This window comes from Aristolochia californica, unplaced genomic scaffold (assembly GCF_029961685.1).
Source record: "Aristolochia californica isolate CCGP_79_NKW_82.1479 unplaced genomic scaffold, dmAriCali1.0.hap1 SCAF_16, whole genome shotgun sequence".
NCBI lineage: Eukaryota > Viridiplantae > Streptophyta > Magnoliopsida > Piperales > Aristolochiaceae > Aristolochia > Aristolochia californica.
The window spans coordinates 4,760,507-4,781,292 of NW_027181837.1; the positions used below are offsets into that span (position 1 = coordinate 4,760,507).

Below are 20,786 nucleotides of genomic sequence, written 5' to 3' on the forward strand. Positions count from 1 at the left end.
AAGCGGCAATGACGAAAACATAGGAGGCGTGCGAAATCAGAGGGAAGGGGATGTAGTGGCCGGGGAGGAGTTGTCGACGGCGACAGTGGCGACCAGAGCGGCGAACGGGAGGGGCTCGGCATCCTCCCGCTCTCTCTCCCATGCTCTTGCTCCTGATCCCGATCCCACGACTCGCCCGTTAATGAGCCGGCTCGCGAACTTTCGAGCCGAACCTTGATTCGATCGAGTTCGGCTCGTTAACTCAAACGAGCCGATTTCGATTCTCGAGCTCGAGAGATACCGAATCGAATCGATCTGAACTCGAGCCGCTCGCGAGCCGGCTTGGTTAGAAGCCACCCCTACATAGGGGTGCCCCATAGCACAGCTCTAACCTGTATATGTTGGAGTTGAGCTAGAAGCCTAAAATTGGAATCAAGCTTGAGACCAAATATTTTAACAAAATTTGAGCTGGAGTTCGAGCTGGATTCAAACTCAAGTTCAATCTGGGTTCGAGCTCCAACTTACTTTTAAAATTATAAAAAAAATAAAAAAAATATTGTGATGAATTTAGTACCATTAAATTGCAAGCTATTAAAAAGGAGTTTAAGACTTTGCAACGGAGTATATTAATGTATAATAATAACCAATTTAATAGACCTAAAAGAAAGAGCAAACACCTCCATCAATAGTGTTTGTTCTATTGGTAAACAACAATATTAGATGTTGAGGGTCCCAAAAGGGTTGCTATCAACTAACTAAAGAGATAACTTACGAGAGCAATCAAAATAAAGTGTATTTTATTAAAAAATATATATTAATGAGTCGACGGATGAGCTAACAAACCGAGTTTGGAAAATCCCGAGTTTAACTTGTTATAATTAACAAGTTTTATTTCAAAATTGAGCTTGAATATAACTAAACCGAGTTTTTTTCGAGCCAAGCTCGAATAATTTGCAAGCCAATTTGGTTTGGTGCCACCCCTATGTACATATGTTGGACCGTAGGATTTCCAAGTGTGTATAAAAAGTATATACTCATTAAATACATATATGCATACTTTAAGTGGAACAAATATAAGATACTTAAATATCCATTAGTTAATAACACTAGAGTTAGTGGCAGAGCCACATTTTTTTTTTCGGGGGTGTATCTTAAATTTAGTCCCGAAACTCCGACTAGGGTCCGAAATTGACCCGACATTCATACTCGCCTAAGACCAACGAGACACCACGTGTCTCTTCATTGCCGTGAGATACGATGGTCCCACCAATCGGTGCCTGTGACCGGGACAGCATGGCGAAGTACGGTAGCACAAGTTCTTTCTTTCTACTCCGATAATCCGCGTTCTCACGGAACCTTCTCGGAGAGAGAGCATGGTTAACTCCTCGACTCTAACAGAGCAAGCAGCCGTCAGCAACGGAAGCCACGCCCCGCGGACCACGACCTTCCAAGCTCCGGCTTTCTCCTTACCCGGCACGGATATCGATCATATGCGCGTCTCGCACGTGGTCATTGGCGTCTTCTTTAGGTAGCCGTCTTTCCCCCTCTACTATAAATAGGCCAGCTTTCTTCGTCGCGGAACTCTTGTTCCCAGTACAGAAAAATATTCTCGCTTCGCAGTCTCTCATTGTCCTCATTTCGATATGAGTTATTACAACCAGCAGCAGCCGCCCGTCGGTGTTCCTCCTCCTCAAGGTGAATTCGATTTGGTTTCATTTGATTCGGTTTAATTTGGTTTGGTTCGGTGCAGATCTGATGAGGTTTTAGGGTTTTTGGTGTTTGGTTTTTAGGTTATCCGCCGGAAGGATATCCGAAGGATGCTTACCCGGCGCCGGGGTATCCGCCGCAGGGTTATCCTCCGCAGGGGTACCCTCCGCAGGGGTACCCTCCCCAGTACCAACAGCCTCCACCGCAGCAGTCTGGCCCTTCATTCATGGAAGGATGGTGAGTGATTCTCTTTCAGCTTCTCGAAGAAGGAAGAATTGTTTTTCGTTTTCGCCTGTAGATCGGTTCGAAGGCATTGGCTCTCAGTTGCCCCAATCGATCCGCCCGTCGCTACTAGAAGTTTTCCAAGGTGAAAGAGTGGTAACGTGCGCATTGTGCTGGCTGGCTGGGCTGGACTGAATTCTGCTTTCCATGACGGTTGTCGGCTGTACAGAATCGCCGACGTGGGAGATGCTGCACGTCGTAATCGTCAACCTTGCAGCGCACGATAGCATTGATGTTGCTTTCTACGCTAATTCGAACTTTATCGAAACCGCGGAACGTGCACGCTGCGCAAAAAGAAAGCTCTTAGCTTTTCTCCATAATTCGCGTGCGCACTGCACCGATAACGGAGCGGTTGTGGGGCCCCTGTGACGCATTTCGAAAGCGTGAAAATTGTTTTCTGACAGATATTGTGACAGCTTCGTCGCTGTACTCGTATTACCCTCGTTTTCATCGTCTTTTTTATTCCAGGGAAAATACGTTTTATCCTCTCGCCGGCGGCTGTCTTCAAAAAATTCTGTTTTCTTCCTCAATACAGAATCGTTCTAAAGATTCTTGCTCTTGATTGTTTTCGTCAATTATTTCAAAGTGTAATAATGTTTTTTCTCTTGGGTGGATGCAGTTTGGCGGCCCTGTGCTGTTGCTGCCTGTTAGATGCTTGCTTCTGAGATTGTTTTAGCGATGGGCACTGGACTCGATCTCTGCGGCTACAAATTTGCTTAAAACGAGTCTCAGATCAAAGTGTGTTCTTTGCCTTTGGAAATTTCGAACGGTGCTTTATAGATTCCATGTCATAAAAACGTAGCATTTAGTGTCTTAATGTTGGATAAACTTGAATTCCTCTCTGGTGAATGAAGGGGGTGATTGTTTGCTCTTTTTACTGTTTCGTTTGTTTGATTTCTACGAAACTGTACACAGGTTCTGATCATTATTTTCATACAATTATGGGTGATGCTGGAGAAACAAACTAGAAAAACAAACCCATCATACCTACAACTTTCGGTGCTCTTTTTTTTCATTTATTAGTATACAACAGTTCTTTTTCATATCTCAATACTAGTGGCAATTTTCCTATTTTTCCACTTTGACAGCTATGAATCGGCAAAAAGGCTTACTATGGATAGGGAAACAGGAATAAAACTGAGCAAACCCTTCTCACTTGTCACTTTTGTGCAGCCATTTTTCTCCCTTTGAACAGTTTAATAAGCGAAAGATAAGAAAGGAACGTCCCTACTAAGTTCAGATTTGCTCATATATATATATATATATATATATATATACACACACCAACCACAGAGAAGAAGAATGAACCCAATTTTTCATAAATGAGACCCACTTACCCTCTCCATGGTGCTAAATCGTGTTCCAAGAGTAGAACTCGTCCCCTCCAGAAATATAAATAAACCCTTTCTATGTGATCGGTGAAGACCAACCCTTGGCTACAACATGGTCTAGCAAAGATTTCTTTTTAAAGCAAACCAAATAGTTCATCACATGTGACTCGAACCAGGCTATTTCAACTGCATTCCCTCTATTAAAAAAGGTTGGCTGCTGTAGAACCCCCTTAGTACATGTGCATAGGCTCATAACCAATGGCATTACATTGATTAATCTGAGGTCCACCGATGAGCTTGTTCCATCAGGTTTAGGGGACTCATCAACCAGACAAAATCAAAGGTGGTTTTCTAAAGAAACTGTTTTCGCCAGAAATGACTATTTCATATGCTTCTTTCCAGCAAGAGAAACTAACAAACATCCTATTACTTTTCAATCCATTACTAGAATATAACAAACAAATCCCGCAGACATTCCAAAATCGGATAGAAGCCCCTTACTAGTAAAAGAAACCCAATACTTTGCCACCAACATTCTTCCTTCTGGCCTCTTCATGGTCCATAATACCCGCGGAGGTGGTCAGCACAATGTAGCCGAACTGCATATGTTAATAATGAGTCATTAACATTAGCAAGGACACTGGGAGTTTTTTTAACGGTGAGAGCAGTTTATTTGCAGAGAAAAGGGAGCAAATATAGGATACTGGGACTCTATAAAAACACAAATAAATTACAAAATAAAATGCCAAAAGCCATGGTATTACCTGTCTAGAGGGAAGCAACCGTGCTGTCCAGGACTCAATCTCCTTGACACCAACATCAAAGCGAGGACTAATAACCCCACATTTATTCAGTCTTCCATTCAATTCAACCACAATTTTGCCAGCTCTGTGATCATCAACCCATTCGAACTCTCCAATGTAACCTATATCAGTATAAAATTAAATGCCATAGGATATAGTCGCAACAAAATAAGTACATCACACACATAAAAGCAAAGTACTACAAACCATGCTTCTGCATGACCAGAAGAAATTTGATGATGACTTTGGAGGAAGGTCTAATCATGGCCTGCCGCTTTCCCCGTTTCTCAGCATTGTACATGCTTTTGAGAGCATCATTCAAAACACTGACCCTCACCATCCTTGCTGATGAAGACACAAGGCATCATATACATAAACTAATTTAGTTCTGCTAACATTATTAGAATCAGTAAATAAATATATAAGCAGTGAAAGTTTTAGAATGAACAAACGGAAGCACAGGATGCAATGTGTGAAAGCAATAATACATGCAACCTTCATGGACATCAGACAAGCTTCAGATAAAGCTATCTATGTTTGCAACTTTTACTTGAAAATTCAATCATTGCACAACAAGTTGAATCCGCCCAGCTTCAGTGTCATGCAAAGCAAGAAAACTTTGGTTGGCTTGTGCAATACAGACAAGCAAGAAAAGGATGAATCATATCAGGTTTACATATCATGCAATGCCTAGTCACAGTGGATACAGTCAATCAAGATTACAAACTCTTTCTCTTCTTTCTTGTTCAGGTGCATCCTATTTTTACATATACAACAATCTCTAGTCCCTGGCATGCAGAACCATAAAATTTTAGGCCCTTAAGAGCATCCACTCGGTTTCCTTCCCATCATTAAACAGACGCAGGAAAGCAAATGATCCTCTTCAGGACTAAAATAGGACTCCAGGACAATAACACAAATCCTAACAAACAATTGAAGACTGTTGAGCATATGGCTCATATAATAAGGTTGGGGGGGGGGGGGGGGGGGGGGGAGGGTATAATTGTACAGGGGTATTTGTGTCTTTTTGACACAAATACCTCTAGGGTTTATTATATAAGTGTATTATGAAACCTTGATTTAATTAGTGAAGATTAAACCCCGTCGCTCCAGTGGACGTAACCGTAAAAATATTCTGTATCCTCCATTCATTTTTTCGTTCTTCATTCAACAATTGGTATCAGAGCTTCAGAAGGGAGGAAAATTCGATTTCTTCCGTTCTATGAAAAAATCATCTCGAGAGTCGACCTTGCTCTTGGACGAGGTTCACAGAAACAGCGGGGCCGTAGTGAGACGAGGTTGCGGGACGACGGAATCGGGAGAGGGAACATCGCCGTCAACGGAGACGACGGAGGGGCCGCTGTGCAAAATCGTCGAAGAGGGGTCTCTGCCGGCTACGCGTTGCCGAAGATGACGCCGAAGAGGGAAGCGCCGTCCGAAAGCTGGTCTCTGCCGGCGATGCGTCGTCGAAGTTGACGTCAATCTCTCGGTTTTCCCGGCTTCATCCCGATGTTGTGAGATTTCGCCCGAGGAGGGAGAGCGTCGCGCGGGATGAACGAAAGAAAAAAAATAAAATTTTGGAGAAGAGGAGAAGAAGTCATGGCCGTCGTCGCAGCATAAGGTTGGTCCTCATCCCACGCCGTTTAAAACAGCGACGCGGGAAAGAAGAAGACGGGCCGGGTCGTCACTTAACTCGGTCCAATTCAATCCGACCCGATTTTTGTTCAACCCGGTCTGGGTTGATTAGTCTGGTTTTGTTGCCCGTGACAGTTCGTTTGACGTCTGATTAAAGTGATTTTGGAGGTGTTGGATTCTTCTCGTCGAGATGAATCGTAGAGAACCCAAGTTATGCTATGATGACTGGGGTTTCTTCTGCCAAATTTGATATGACGAATTTCGACAGAACAGGGAATTTCGGATTATGGTAGAGGAGGGTGAAAGACCGGTTACTGTAGCAGAGCATGTTAAAGACATTGCATGGAAAACAACCGGCAGGAATGGATGACATGGATTGTAAAGAAATGGAAGAGAAGGCTATGGCGACTATTAGGCTTTGTTTGGCTGGCGACAAATGGTTGAAACTAGAAAGTCGATATATGTCCAAGTCGTTGACGAACAAGCTCTATCTTAAGCAGAAATTGTATGGTCTTAAGATGACAGAGGAATCGGATCTAGGCCATCATATTAACGTTTTCAATCAGCTCATTAGCGATTTGATGCGGGTTGATGTAAAGTTTGAAGACGAAGACAAGGCGTTAATGTTGCTGAATTCCCTACCGAATTCTCCTACGTACAAAAATTTGGTTACGATTCTGATGTGGGGAAAAAAAAATCTCGAATAGGAGGAAATCACAAGTGTTCTATTAGGCTTCCATCAGAGGAAGACAGCCAGTGATGAGACTTCACAAGGTGAAGGGTAACCAAGAATGTGGAAGAAACAAGTCTCGGAGTGGATCGAGTAACAACAAATCTCGGTCTAAATTCAGGTAGAGGAAAGACATCACGTGTCATAAGTGCGGGAAAAAGGGACACATAAAACGGGATTGTCCAGAGAAAAGGAAAGGGAACGTAGAGAGGGTCCATCAAAGTCTACGAATGTAGTAGAAGAAGAAGACTCAAAGAGTGGTGACGGGGATATGCTTTCTGTCTCATCCAGTTCAAATCATCTCAAAGATTCTTGGATTCTGGATTCAGCATGCTCTTATCACATGACGCCAAATAAAGATTGGTTTCACACCTACAGGTTAGTAAACTCTGGTTCTGTTATGATGAGTAATGATGCTTCATGCAAAGTTGTTGGAATAGGGAGTATACCAATTAAAATGTTTGATGGTGTGATTAGAACATTGTGTGATATTAGACACATACCTGATTGAAGAAAGAATCTGATTTCATTGGGCACTTTAGACTGTAATGGATATAGTTACAAGTTTGCAAATGGAATAATGAAAGTTAGTAAAGGTGTCTTAAAAGTGATGAAGGGACATAAAATATCTGGCAATATCTATACACTTCAAGGTACCACAGTTGTAGGTGGAGTTACAGTTGTAGAGTTTGAGTCAGACTGTACAGTCTTGTGGCATATGCGGTTAGGTCATATGGGAGTGCGTGAGATGATAGAGCTTCATAAGAGAAATCTATTGAAGGGTATCAAAACATTCAAGCTTGATTTTTGTAAGTTTTGTGTCCTTGGAAAATACAATAAGGTACAGTTCAAGGCAACCACACACAAGACAGAGGGGATTCTTGACTATGTTCACTCAAATGTTTGGGGGCCAGTAAGAGTAGCATCCCAAGGAGGACACATATATTTTGCGACCTTTATTGATGACTACTCACGAAAAGTTTGGGTGTACTTCATGCAGCACAAGTCAAAAACGTTTGCCAAGTTTAAACTGTGGAAAACTGAAGTAGAGAACCAGACAGGGAGGAATATTAAATGCCTCCGATCAGACAATGGTACTGAGTACACAAACTCAAAGTTCAAGGAGTTGTGTGAGCAGCATGGAATTAAAAGATACTTCACAATACGCAAGACACCACAACAAAACGGTATGGTGGAAAAGATGAACAAAACTATAGCTGAAAAAGCTCGATGTCTCAGGTTAAATGCAGGGCTTGCAAAGAACTTCTGGGCAGAAGCAGTAAATATGACATGTTTCTTGATTAACAAATCACCTAGAGCAACACTAGATGGGAAAGTATCATAGGAGGTGTGGACAGGTAGTGAGGTAGACTACTCTGGCTTGAGAGTGTTTGGTTGTCTAGCCTATGTACATGTTTCTAGTGAGGAGAGGTCGACGTTTGATGCGAAATCTAGACAATGTATCTTTCTGGACTATCAGAAAGGGTGAAAGGCTTCATGCTCTGGGATCCAAAGGCAAACAAGACGGTAATCAATAGAAATGTGGTTTTTGATGAAAAAGTTATGCTGCAACGTACTCAGGAAGAAGAGAAATAGATGCCAGAAAATTGCAGCACCAATGAGCATGTGGTGCAGGTGGAGCCAAAGAACCATGGTAGAGAAAAGGATACTCAACATGTAGAGAGTTCTAGCTCAGGTGAACAGCAACATCACTGTATAGCCACAGACAGACCCAAACGCACTATCAAGCCACCTACCAGGTATGGTTTTGAATATTTGGTTTCTTATGCGCTTATTACTAGTAGTGGGGATTCCTACTACTTTTCAGGAGGTAGTACAAAGCCAGGAGAAAAGTAGATGGATGGGTGCTATGGTGGAGGAGATGGAGTCTCTGCATAAAAACTAGACATGGGAATTGGTGGAGCTTCCCAAAGGGAAGAGAGCGATAGGGTGCAAGTGGGTTTATAGAAGAAAGAAGCAATATCAGAAAAAGAGGGGGAAAAATACAAGGCTCGTCTGGTAGCAAAAGGTTAGTCACAAAGGGGTTGACTATGATGAGGTCTTCTCCCCTGTGGTCAGACACACCTCCATCAGGGCAGTGTTGGCATTAGTAGCACATTCGGACATGCAGTTGGAGCAGATGGATGTAAAGACAACTTTCCTTCATGGTGACTTGGAGGAACAAATTTACATGGTACAACCAGAAGATTTTAGTTACCTTGGAGAGGAACATTTGGTGTGTAATTTGAAAAAATCACTTTATGGGCTTAAGCAATCTCCGAGGCAGTGGTACAAGCGATTTGATTCTTACATGATCCGGATTGGCTACAAAAGATGTTTGTATGATTGATATGTTTATGTAAAAAGCCTTGATGATGATTCTTTTATTTTTCTGCTACTTTATGTGGATGATATGCTGATTCCTGCAAAGAAAATGAGTGAGGTCAACAAGTTGAAGACTTTGCTGAACAAATAATTTGACATGAAAGATTTGGGTGCGGCCAAGAAGATTCTTGGGATGGAGATTCGTAGGGATAGAGCTTCCAGGAGATTATGGTTATCTCAGCATAGCTATGTTGAGAAGGTGTTGGACAGGTTCAGCATGGGTAATGCAAAACCAGTAAGTACACCTTTGGCGAATCATTTTAGATTGTCTACCGTTCAGTGCCCAAAGATAGATGATGAAATTCATGACATGTCAAAGATCCCATATGCCAGTGCAGTGGGGTGTTTGATATGCTATGGTTTGTACGAGACCAAATTTGGCACAAGCTGTCAGCGTGGTTAGCAAGTTTCTTTCAAATCTGGGTCGACAGCATTGGGATGCAGTCAAGTGGATCTTCAGATACTTGAGGGGTACTACAAACTATGGCATCATGTTCAGCAGACAACAGAGTGTTCCTTCAGTTATGGGATATGTGGATGCAGACCATGCAGGGGACTTGGATGACAGGAGGTCTACCACAGGTTATGTATTTACTTTGGCCACTCAACATAACTTCATGTTAGGATACTAGATGTTACAACCACACTTTAACAGAAGGCAAAACACGTTTAATTAGCAAGTACTACCTATAACATGTAAAAACAAAATATGCAAGAATGAAGCTAGACAAAAGACAAATTTTTTCTTTTTTTTGGCCGAATTGGGGGGGGGAGGGGGGACTCGAAAGTTACATGATGTAGACTTTAAGAACAGCCCAAGCCAAAATCGCAAAGCTTCGTAAAAGCGTTAAGGGTTCCAAAGTAACCTATCCCAATTCTAAACCTAATCCTAATCCTAATCCTAATCCGAGTCAAATGTGATTGCCTAACCGAATCAAATGTAGCCCAATATTGACGATAGACAGCGGTGCATGGAACACATTGCTGAACAGCATGATAGATAAATGATCATCAACAACGATAAACAAATAATGCTTCACAGTACCAAAACAAGCAGATGAAATAAATACACGAGATCTCAAATACAAAGCAGAGGAAAACAACGATTGAACAAGATGGGCGAGACGAACCTTCGAATCGGTGCCGCTGAGAGAATCCTTGCTCGGTGTCCCCCGCTTCGGTTTTTTTATTGAAGGCGTGATACGTCAAAGGAGGTTTAGGGTTTTTGCGAACGCGAGCTAGCCTGCATTACGGTGGTGTTAGCTACTTTCTTGTGTTAATATGTATAATGAAAATATAGTAGAAAGAATGAGTTTTTAATAAAATACTTTGATGGATTTAACTTTATTAAAATATTTTATTTATCTTTTTAATTAACAAAATAAATTAAATAATTTCAAATTTTAAAATAAATATAAATTTATTTAAATATAAAAAATAATATACCCAAACAAATATGGTTATTTTATGTCTAGATACTTAATCAATTTCTTGTTGTTATAATATCTAAATTATCATTATTAAATTAAAAATTTAATATAATATTAAAAGCCACGAATAATTAAATAATTAAACAAGGTATTTTATTAATAAACTAATATAGATTTTAGTTTAGTATAATTTAATATAATAATAAAAACAAAATACTTAAACAAAAATATTTATTTTTATAATATCTAGATATTTGATCAAATTCTTACATTTAAAATATCCTATACATAAATATATTATTTTAGTTTATTAAAATAATTTTGTTAAACTGAGATATATTTTTAAAAATACCTAATACTTAATATATATTAATTTAATTTAATAGAATAAAAATATTCTTTTTGTTAAACTAAGATATATTTTAAAAAATATATCGTACAAATAAATTTTAGGAGTTGGGTTCAGAAGAAGACGGGAAAAACCTGCCCGTCTCATATTTGCATTGGATTTTTTTTCAACCCTATTTCATATTTTAGCCTGATATCCTTCCTAATCTCTGCTAAAATCAGGCTGGGTCATCTCCCTTATTTAATCATGTAGGAATTTAGAATCACGACCCTGTGCTTTTCCATATGTATCATCAGAAAGCTCCCTCAGGACAGAGATGCCCCCAAAGTTTTAAATGCTTCAGGAGAACTAAAACCTGAAGAAAATTTTAACTTTCTTTGAAAGAAACAACTATATAGATTTTGCAGTTCCGATACGGGAGATCAGTCACATATCGTAGAGAGATCGCTGATGTCTCAAGTAGAATCAAGTTAGTAAAATGCCCCCAAGTTCAGGCTGCAGCTTCTTTATATAATATTTGGATCCCCTAGACAGATTGATCTTTTTCCTCTTTGCTTCTGGAATGGCCTCAATAGAACAGGCAGTAAAGCCCCGCCTCACAAACCTGCACACAGGTGAGCAAAAATAAATTCAACTCACTTTGAGCAATAAAAGTTGATCCTTTGCAAATAGGGTCTTCATGTTCCTGCCCTCCTTGATTTCTTCTCACTTTTTAGGTTCATCTGTAATTGAAAATAGGTAAAACATGTGCAACTCCCTATACTTGGGCCTGTATTGCTTGTCATAAGCACTGTTGATGTGTATGGCCTGTATTTAGGTCACAAATCTGACAGGAAGTGGGTGTTAAGCAAATGAGCTGATAAGGTGTACTTTTAGCCTTTTCCATCCCATCTAAACACCAAGAAACGTGAAGGGTCTGTTTAGGACCCCATGGAAAAGAAAAGTGGCCATTATTATTTTAAAAAATAGTTAGTGAAAAAAAGAATTTGATCATTATATCATTTTTACTAACTATTTTTGGGAATAATAATGATTAAATTCTCATTTTTTTTCTTTTCTTTTCTAGGCGTTCCCAACAACCCGAAAAGAAGGACAAGAAATCTCACCAAGTATTTTACAGGAACCACATGTAGTACAATGGGAAAAAGGAGCAGTAAAGCATTATACTTACTATTGAGCGTCCTATTGTCATAATGAAGAGTAACAACAAAAGCAACACTAGTTCAAATTATCATGCAGCAGAAAACCAACTTGCAGGAAAGAACCAGCATAAACGGTTTATACAAGAAAAAGTTTAATCTTACAGAAAAATACAGGCAATTTAGGATCCATGGTTTATGGAATTACCAATCTGCAGTGCGAGTAGTAAGCAAGAATAGTTTCTCCAGCCCCATGGATGACGCTTTCTTTTCAATGTAATCTGAGGAATTTTCATGAAAAGACCAAAATACTCATTTAAAGTTAGATAATAACAACAATGAAAAATGCAAATATAAAATATTTGAGATTATTAAAAGGTCTTAACTCATTAACCGAATACATATTTATTCATAGCAATGTCCAGATACATTGCCCTCAAGGATACCTCAAAATATGAAAGGATCAAATATTTGTGTTCCATCCATTAACAATGACTACATCCACCCTTGTGTGTTCCTCCAAATGTGACATGTAGGTGTGTGTGCAATGACTTTCAGTTGCGCTTCTATTTGAGTTCTTTCACATGTATGTTTATGACCAGTCAAAAAATGTCACCTAGTAATTTATCCCCCTGTCCATGTCCACGGCATTCTGGAGACACAGCAATACCAGCAACCTCCCCACATTTTGCCTCGAAGTATGGGAAAAGAGCAGCACATGCAATAATTGAACCATCTCGTTCCACAACGCTAAATGAATCCAATGCTTCTAACAACTGAGAAGAAAAGAAAGGAAAAAAAAAGAACAAATAACAGATACTACACTTAGCTTCTTCTGAAGAAATTGACTACATTTAATTACAGTTTGCTCAAATCCATGGACTGAAAACTAGATAAATTTAAACATCAAGTACCAAAATGAAAGTTCCAGTAAATAAGAGGGCTGAATTTGAGAACAAGCAGAGAAGAGTATAAACCTCTTCATCAGTTCTTTCAACCAGAACACCCGATTCTTCTAAAGGTTGTATTAGCTGTTTTATTCCAGTGAGATCTGTAACCTTAGCGGCTCGCGTCCCTTCATAAACATCACTAGAAACAAGTGACATGAAATGACTGCATGAGATCATTTTTAATCTGAAATTGAAATTTCATAAATAAACTTTTTAAAATATGTGTTAGACTTCCAATTTTAAAAAAATACATGTCAGATTTCAAACTTCAAAAGATATGGGAACGATACTCTCACCAAAATAAATAGACACAAGCAGATGTTTGCTCTTTTTAAAGACTTTGGTTCCAGATAAGACAAGGGACCCAAAGGACATGATTCCTGGGATCAGCATACTTGTCTCATTCTTTTAAAAAACATGTACTCATTCTAAATATAGGGGCTCCATTGTATCAGGCACAGAACCAATTAGTATAGTCGTTCATGAGTTAGTAAAAAAAAGTGCCTTAACCATTGTAGCAATAACCTAATACACAAGACTTCAAATAAATGAACTGAAGATATGGAAAAGGTTCAGAAGTGAAGATATCCACCTTGCAACCATGGTCCCCACTCCATCTCTCGTAAACAACTCGAGTAACAAAGCTCCACCGAGGGTTCCATCCAGCACATGAACTCTTTGAACACCTCCCTGAACAAGTAGGCAAAATGGAACCATTTTACGAACTTGTCATCAACCACAAAGGCCAAGACTCACAGTTTTCTATGTGTAAGGACATTAATCCTGTTGAGCAGTTTTCCGTGAATTAGCAATTTAAGAATCTCACTACAGGAGCCGGATTACAGCAGTGTCTAGTCTCTGACTTTTATAATACAGGAACATAAATAAAATAGCCAACCGTAACCTCAACCAACAAGATAAGCTATGCATGAAGAGATGGTAAGCTAAAAGTCTTGCTTTGATATAACAACAGCAAACAGTAAACCTAAAAGCAGTTAAAACTAATCAAAGAATTAATTTTCTATGAAAGAAACATATCCATTGTATTGGATCAAAAAGCATTTGAATGTTAGTAGATAAAAACAATGTCTGGGAGAAATTAAGACAGAATAATAAAAAAACCTATTCAAGGGATGAGACCAAGAAAAAGTGGGAAAGGAGATCAAAAGGATATGAAAGGCAGACAGTGGACTATTTTAACTGTACCTCATATTTGAGCACTTCCACTCTAGCTGATTGTACCATGGCAACATTTGAAAACTAAATTTATAAGTCACTGACTGCAAGTATGAAGTTACAATTAAAAGCTAAAGGATCTATCTCTGTTGCAGAACGAAGTTTCGAAATGCGAATTAACTTCCTATGGTCTCCATCAAGAAGGGGCATAAATAATAACCAACTTGAAACAATTGAACTAAGTGATGCTCATACTAGAACTTATATATATCTCTGTTGCGCAGTGAATTAAGTCTTAGAAATGGAAAATCACAAAAAAACAAGATGGCAAATGTGCAACAGATCACTGTCTGGTATATCAGGGCCCCAGCAAATGGACAATGTTGAAGTTGTATTGCCGCATTAATGGCACCTACCAACAAACAATAAGAAGAATACAACAAGTGCCTCATTCAGAGAAACAAGGGTAATTAACTCAATTGCCTGCATAATAAATATACATGTACTATACATTTTTGAAGGTATATCACACTCATTGAAGAAAATGCAAGTGATAGGTGAGAAGCACTTGGCTTATTAGATAACAAAACAAAATAAAAAAAGCTAATGGGACTTACTCTGCAGACAAAAGCTGCAGCAGCCAATTCCGAAAGGTACCCATTCAACCTGCTCAGACGCTCCTCACCTCCTATAGCAAATCCTTGTTCACCAGACCACATCCCATTCCCGTTATCAAAACCCACACCATTCTGGAATGTTGCACTGTACTTGCCAGTCAGAATTTTGCCGTTTTGAGAAATGTTTGCATTTGAATCTATATATCCTGCACCGATATCTTCTTTTCCAACTGCTTTCACATAGTTTGCAGCAACTTCACTTTGTTTAGCTCTCTGTCTTATTAACAAGTCTGCATCTTGAAGAGTCAAGAAACGAATAAGCCGGCCACTTTCATCAAGGATTGAACCATCTACTATGCAGATGAGTTTGTCGGCACCAATAGCTAAGGCACAAGCTGTGGCAACTTCATAAGTGCTGCAATATAGTGAGTGCAGTTCATCAGATGCAACTAGAAAAAAAATTAAAATTTGAATCTAAGCAAGAAAATTACATCAGAAACATTATTCACTTATACATAGGCTAATTACTGTATCCAAAATCAAATATGATCTTACAAGTCGCAGCATAAAATAAAAATGATGGAACATTGTAAGTGCAGCTCATAACATGCAGCAGAAAAAAAATAAAATTGAGCAAAAACACGAAAATCACGTTCATGTAACATGAAAGATTAACATAGTAGCTATCCAATAGGCCCAAAATCAAGTATGATTTTTGAAGTGAGACAGAAATGTTAAAGAAAAAATAACACATAATCACAAGCATGGAGCAGAAAATAACATAACCTTGATTTTCCAATATTCTTAAAAAAATTCGTTTTAGGAGTAGTTTCTCTATATTTAAATAATGTAAAAAACATATTTTTTTCTAATTGGTACAGTGCCAACAAACAAAATATACAAGGAGAACAGGGAAAATTGTAGTTCAATCATGCATGCTTTGAGTGGTGTGAAAGACAAAGTTGAGGCCTTTGTTATTTGTGTCTCATCCAATCTGGTGGTACTCTTGCTTGTGCAAAAATAAATTGGACCATTGAACTCCTTGGAATATGTGCAGTTAGCAAAAAGCTAAAAGCAATACTCAGTTAAATTAAAGATTACGAAACTCAAGCAGGTCATAACAGAGTGAGGAGGAACAGTGATACATATCTTTGTTTTCACACATATGATATGGCAACAACTTAATCAATTACACTCGAACCAACATACTTTCAAATAAGCCCACAAAGAAAGACATATGCAGCATACTTGCAATTTAAAACTTCCCCAGAGCTGGAACAGCCTAAGTTCCTCAATATGACTATACAACCTCTGTCGAGCCTCTCACATATTCGTGAAACATCAACCTTCTTTACATCACCTGTTGCTCCATAGTCCCTGCCATCAACAACACCTCTTCTCTGGAGAAAATAATGCAAAAAATATAAGATACAAGACAATTGTTAACTGATAATTCGCTATATATGAGAAACACAGTCTAGTCATTTTGTTTGAAACAAATAAAAGTACCCATAAACTTAGACTTCACCTAATATAGAGTATGCTGAGAGAGGGATGACGCATGCATGCCTACAATTAAGACAGGCTATCTATTCAAAGCATCCTCCTTTCATGCATATAATCAAGACAAGCTATCTATCCAATGCATCCTCAGGAAAGCTACAGAAACTCATCATCAGAACCTAAAATCACAATTATGAATCCGCTGAGTTGATTCTTTTACTACTTCTGTGCCTAATTTCATGCATGATAAGCCAGGACTGTGCAGCATACAGAAGAAAACCTTCATGAGCTTCTATTATCGGCTAACAGTTTTAAACAAATATAAAAACTTGGTTACCTTGGCAGCCAGAAAATTACCACTTGCAACACTGACACCAACATCATGCCACCGACTATTTTCACCATGGCGACGCAGGTTCAGTAATGGAGGTCCTGGAGACAGCTTTGTTTCTATCGTAATCTGAATTTTGCCAGCTGCTTCCATTGCAGCCTCCAGTGCATCAGTATCTGTTATCCGGTATCGACCAAAATACTCGGGCTTGCTACCTGCAGAGAGAAGACTATTTTTCCATTTTTCACACATATCACATATGATTGAAATGTAAATCAGTATTCATTTATTTTAATAACTAAGAGAACCATCAAAAGAGGAGAAGAAAAACTAATACACAATAAAAATTCCATGATTGAACCCCAAACAATAAATAGTTTGTCTTTGTTCATTTTGTTGAGTTAGAAAGCACAGATTCAAAACCCTCAAATTGTACAAGAGTGCTCCCCACATTATTTACAAAGAGGGTTTTTCAAAACTATTAATAATTTTCCGTGATTTTTTAATGCTTTTATGCATCAAAACATGATTAGAAGTTCAAACAATAGAAATATATAGCAAGCTAAGGAAAAAGAGAAATATTTGAAGTAGAAGCGTAACTTAGAAACAGATTCATTAGTGCTTTCACAAGGTTCCTTTTTCTTATTTTAGTGCAATATGGACTTTTCAGTCATTTCAAGTTTATTTATCCTAAGTTCAAATAAAAAGGAGAATTTTTCTGTCATTTGAAGTTTCTTTACCCAAAGTTCTAGTACATGGAGGCTATCTTAGAACTGAAAACTTCTTAATTGATACTAACCATTATTTTCAATCACCTTCAAACAGAGAAGTGCAGTAAGCTTAGTTAGCACATATGTTTTGACTGCAATTATAAAATATGAATTCATATTTCTAAAAACCACACTGAATCTGTCCCTTTAACATTGACATGTTTGACTTACCTCTCTCAGCCAAAAGCTTGTCAATTTGCACATGAGTACCAGGAACAAGGACAAACTTAATTCCTAGTCCATGAAGAAGTGATATATCCTGTGAAGCAGGCCCATCTCTCAATCATCAGCCAATATTCAGTTCATACTTATACTTCTAAACCTAGAAATAAAAGCAAAAGAGAAACCACAACTGGAATTCTGAATGCAAGAGATTTACATTGAAAAAAATACATATTGCACTCAAATATACTCACTAAAATATCCCCATGCGGTGGAAGGGACCAGAACTACTGCTAGTCTAGTTCATGGAATAGCAGATCTGAACCCTTCCCTTTTTTATACGTGTGCCTAGTCACAAGGTCTCCATGATATGTACTAGTTACAGCACGAGACAAGTTTGATTTAGCAACCCATTCAAAAGAAACTTAGAACAATTCAATGACAAATCTAACCAACAAGAAAATGAATAGCTGTCCAAAATAATAGTAAAGTTTCGATATAACAGATGAGAACAACTGATTTTTCAGCTGTTCCATACGAATCCGAAAGACCAATTTTGAGAGGGATAAATCAAACGAACTAAAATCAGTAACTACGTATAAAACTAATGCGCTAGAACCAAATAAAGAGAAGCTAACAGTCAAGCAGAGAAAGAGGTTACCTGTAAAATACCATCCAAATACTTGCTCGCCACGATTTCACCCGAAATGACCACCACAAAGGTACTTCCTCTGTGACCCCGTATGTAAGGCCAAGCTTGCCGAAACCACCCTACGAATTGTTCATGTTCGCCACTAGAATTGCAGTCTCTACCATTGTCGTCCTCCGCTTCTCTGACAGCTCCATCCAAAAGACACTTGGAGGAAAGTACTCTCCTTTCTACGACTCCACTGCATTTCTTGAGTGTACAAAACGTCCTATTTCCCCTCCAAGAAGCGCTTAACAAATGGGAAAATCCGGAAGCTGGTTTTCCCACCGGTGGAGACGATGGCTGAGAAAGCCTTTGCGTAGAAATCCAAGCCTGCGTGGATGACGCAGCCATTAACGAATTTCACGGAAAACCAGAGCTGGAAGGACCCGGAATCAGAAACGGTTGTTCTTGGCGGATTTCCAAAGAGAAAGAGAACCGGTTACAAGGAGATGCTTTGCGGAAGCCCGGGTGGCTGGCAATCATCCAGAGGTGAAATGTGTTCCTGGCTTCCCGCAGTCCTCAAAGCATGACTGCCTTTGCAGAAAGCGAAGCAAGGAGATGGACCAACACCGCCAATGAGGACGGAAAGAGAAACCGGAGAAGTATTACTTTTGTCCTGAAAGCACGGTTTTGCGACTCGCTACGAGTCGACCCGGATTTTAGAAGGGCCAAGTCTGCTCGTCCGAACCACTCCTAAAACCTGACCCGCCCTGGATTGTGGGAATCAGGCAGATTGGATATGGAACCAGGGTTAATCGCGAGTCGCCAACCCGATCCGATGATCCGACTCACAAGCCCCCACTGAGAAAAACTCGAACTCAGTGTTTTTTCACTGTTTCTTCCTCACTCATCCCCGTCCTCCCCTTCCCTGCTCATTTTCGCTCTGGAGTCTATCTGGCTTTTGACAACGTCCATTGATTTCTTCCTTCCCTATCCTATTTTTACATGACAATGTGAGTTTTCAGGTTCACTCGGTGTCGTACCACTATCACCGGCGCTGTCTGATCACTAGCCTGCATATCCAACATAGAGTGGCCGGATCTCCCCTCTTCTCCCTCGGTCTACCTTCTTCCTCCTCTTCCTTCCGCCGTTCCTCCCCCTCTATAATTTTTTTATTTGATTTCCTAACTTCAAATTTAGGAAAAGTGTATATTTTTAATAGTAATTATTAAGTATAATCATTAATATTAAGAGTAAATTAATTTATTAATATATTACTAGTAAATAATATTTAAAATAATAATAATAATAGTAATTCTTTAATCTTTCTCCGGCCCAAATAAAGCAACCAATGAAAACGCTGTATACTCTGGAGCGCCCATGCAAAGGACATCTGGCACACGTATTGGCCCTCCTGTTGGGTCCCCTACCCTAAATCGTGTCAACAAAGTCCTGACCAGTAAATGGTTCGGAGGTCCTATTCCAACGCCTCCATCACGTCCACCACCGCCTTCCACGTACACCCACACGTGCACGCCTGTCTTCGCCTTTCGGCTCCCCTCTGCCGTTTTCCTATTTCCCCTCTTTTAAAGCCCACTCTTCTCCCCTCGCAGTAAAAACACCAAACATGCTCTCTGTGGGGCCTATGAAGGAGAGGAAAGATTAAAGAATTTTGCCGCCATGATCAGATCCAATGTGCTTACCGCTTCCAGGACTGAGCAAATCCTCTCCAGGTACAGACCCATCGCGCCGAAGCCGCAGTTTTTCCCTTCCAATCTCCCGTTTGAGAGAACTCCGCCTCCTGCCAATCCCCCCGCCGCTGCTCCCTTTGTCGCCGACTTCTCTAACCTCCTACAGAAGCCTTCCAAGACCAGGAAGAGGAGTAGAGGACGCGCTTCTTTCTCTGAGCAGAAGAGGGCCAAGAGTATACACGTTGGCGACCTCGCTTATGCTGCCAATACCCAACTGGGTCTCTCCCTGCCTGGTTTTAACCGTGACGGCTTCCGCTCAGAGAAGCCAACTTCAAGCTGCGGCGAATTGGTCACCCTTCCTCTCCTTCCATGCAGCAACGAAACGGAGACACTACTGAAGCTCTATTCGCAGGTTGAGGAGGTCGGGGACTTGAAGGGGAACGCAGAAGCGGCGGAGAAGAATCTTCTGTGCGAATTGAACGCGCCGCCCTTGGGCGGTGCCAACACTATGGGGTGCGGAAACGTTATTACTCCTCAGCCGGTGAGACCGGTGGGTTCGAGCATCAGTATTGGCTGCGTCACTGAAGCAACCCAGTCGAACTTGCCTCCCGTGCCGAAGAAACCGGAGGAGGTCGAAGAAGAAGTTGAAACGGGGGTGTTGCCGTCCGTTGTTTCCGACTCCCACAACAGGGTGAGGCTTGCAAATTCTGCTTACAAGGAGATGGTTGGTCAACCTGAGTGTCCATGGCTACATTCTGTGGCGGCTTCGAGGAGGCTCAGTGGTGGGGTGATGCTGGACCTTTCAGACGCTTCTGTACCCGTTTCATCGAACAGTTTTTCCTGCCGGGTAAGAATAGAGTGGGCGAGTAATGGCCGGAAGATCTTCATCAATGCTCCCTGTGATGTGATTAGACTCTCCTGTAAGTCCAAGGATTACCAGTATACGTGGAGGTTTCACACTAATGAAGCCTTCTGAGACGAAGAGCTTAGATACGAGATTACTGAACTTTGTAATATAAACTCCTCGTTGTCTGTTTATGTGCATAATACAATAGTTGAAGAATATAATAGTAGATACAGTCGCATTTATATGTGATTCTCTTCCTCCAGAGCCTTTGTATTTTCTCCATTAATGCCGGAAAGGTTCGAGTTGAAAACTCGAACAGAGGTTTAAAGAAATCGACT

At 40.1% G+C, this 20,786-nt stretch overlaps 4 protein-coding genes across 6 annotated transcripts; 2 read left to right on the forward strand and 2 right to left on the reverse strand.

Annotated features, from left to right (window-relative positions):
* The first annotated feature begins 1,366 nt into the window (after positions 1-1,366).
* On the forward strand, positions 1,367-2,845 carry LOC137953714 (cysteine-rich and transmembrane domain-containing protein WIH2-like). Its single transcript, XM_068801193.1, has 3 exons — positions 1,367-1,674; positions 1,770-1,923; positions 2,588-2,845. Exons 1-3 carry the CDS (start codon positions 1,623-1,625, stop codon positions 2,631-2,633), a joined length of 252 nt encoding a protein of 83 aa, XP_068657294.1. The 5' UTR covers positions 1,367-1,622; the 3' UTR covers positions 2,634-2,845.
* A 615-nt stretch (positions 2,846-3,460) lies between these two features.
* LOC137953057 (small ribosomal subunit protein uS8z/uS8w-like) lies at positions 3,461-10,092 on the reverse strand. 3 transcript variants are annotated; one of them, XM_068800252.1, is made up of 5 exons: positions 9,983-10,090; positions 8,779-8,890; positions 4,310-4,447; positions 4,064-4,224; positions 3,461-3,898 (listed from the first exon to the last, which is right to left on the reverse strand). In XM_068800252.1, exons 3-5 carry the CDS (start codon positions 4,440-4,442, stop codon positions 3,800-3,802), a joined length of 393 nt encoding a protein of 130 aa, XP_068656353.1. In that variant the 5' UTR covers positions 4,443-4,447; positions 8,779-8,890; positions 9,983-10,090; the 3' UTR covers positions 3,461-3,799. The 3 variants fall into 3 exon arrangements, with proteins under 3 accessions (XP_068656353.1, XP_068656352.1, XP_068656354.1); XM_068800251.1 differs by lacking the exon at positions 8,779-8,890 and having other exon boundaries at positions 9,983-10,092; XM_068800253.1 differs by lacking the exons at positions 8,779-8,890; positions 9,983-10,090 and adding an exon at positions 8,686-8,773.
* Positions 10,093-10,904: 812 nt separating this feature from the next.
* LOC137953191 (probable amino-acid acetyltransferase NAGS2, chloroplastic) lies at positions 10,905-18,540 on the reverse strand. Its single transcript, XM_068800457.1, has 10 exons — positions 17,941-18,540; positions 17,289-17,376; positions 16,354-16,562; positions 15,762-15,913; positions 14,514-14,928; positions 13,313-13,410; positions 12,748-12,859; positions 12,387-12,546; positions 11,979-12,051; positions 10,905-11,235 (listed from the first exon to the last, which is right to left on the reverse strand). Exons 1-10 carry the CDS (start codon positions 18,319-18,321, stop codon positions 11,097-11,099), a joined length of 1,827 nt encoding a protein of 608 aa, XP_068656558.1. The 5' UTR covers positions 18,322-18,540; the 3' UTR covers positions 10,905-11,096.
* Positions 18,541-19,590: 1,050 nt separating this feature from the next.
* LOC137953619 (uncharacterized) lies at positions 19,591-20,577 on the forward strand. The gene has a single exon (XM_068801061.1). The coding sequence runs from the start codon at positions 19,591-19,593 to the stop codon at positions 20,575-20,577; it is 987 nt and encodes a 328-aa protein (XP_068657162.1).
* Positions 20,578-20,786: the final 209 nt, after the last annotated feature.

Coding starts and splice junctions, on each gene's coding strand:
- LOC137953057 (XM_068800251.1), bottom strand. CDS start 4,442: ATGGTGAGGGTCAGTGTTTTGAATGATGCTCTCAAAAGCATGTACAAT. Junction 4,225..4,309: donor TCTGGTCATGCAGAAGCATG/GTTTGTAGTACT, acceptor ATACTGATATAG/GTTACATTGGAGAGTTCGAA. Junction 3,899..4,063: donor GGTTGCTTCCCTCTAGACAG/GTAATACCATGG, acceptor TAACATATGCAG/TTCGGCTACATTGTGCTGAC.
- LOC137953619 (XM_068801061.1), top strand. CDS start 19,591: ATGATCAGATCCAATGTGCTTACCGCTTCCAGGACTGAGCAAATCCTC.
- LOC137953191 (XM_068800457.1), bottom strand. CDS start 18,321: ATGGCTGCGTCATCCACGCAGGCTTGGATTTCTACGCAAAGGCTTTCT. Junction 12,860..13,312: donor GTGGGGACCATGGTTGCAAG/GTGGATATCTTC, acceptor ACTTGTTTCTAG/TGATGTTTATGAAGGGACGC. Junction 11,236..11,978: donor ACTACTCGCACTGCAGATTG/GTAATTCCATAA, acceptor ACCTGTGTGCAG/GTTTGTGAGGCGGGGCTTTA.
- LOC137953714 (XM_068801193.1), top strand. CDS start 1,623: ATGAGTTATTACAACCAGCAGCAGCCGCCCGTCGGTGTTCCTCCTCCT. Junction 1,675..1,769: donor CGGTGTTCCTCCTCCTCAAG/GTGAATTCGATT, acceptor TTTGGTTTTTAG/GTTATCCGCCGGAAGGATAT. Junction 1,924..2,587: donor CCTTCATTCATGGAAGGATG/GTGAGTGATTCT, acceptor GGGTGGATGCAG/TTTGGCGGCCCTGTGCTGTT.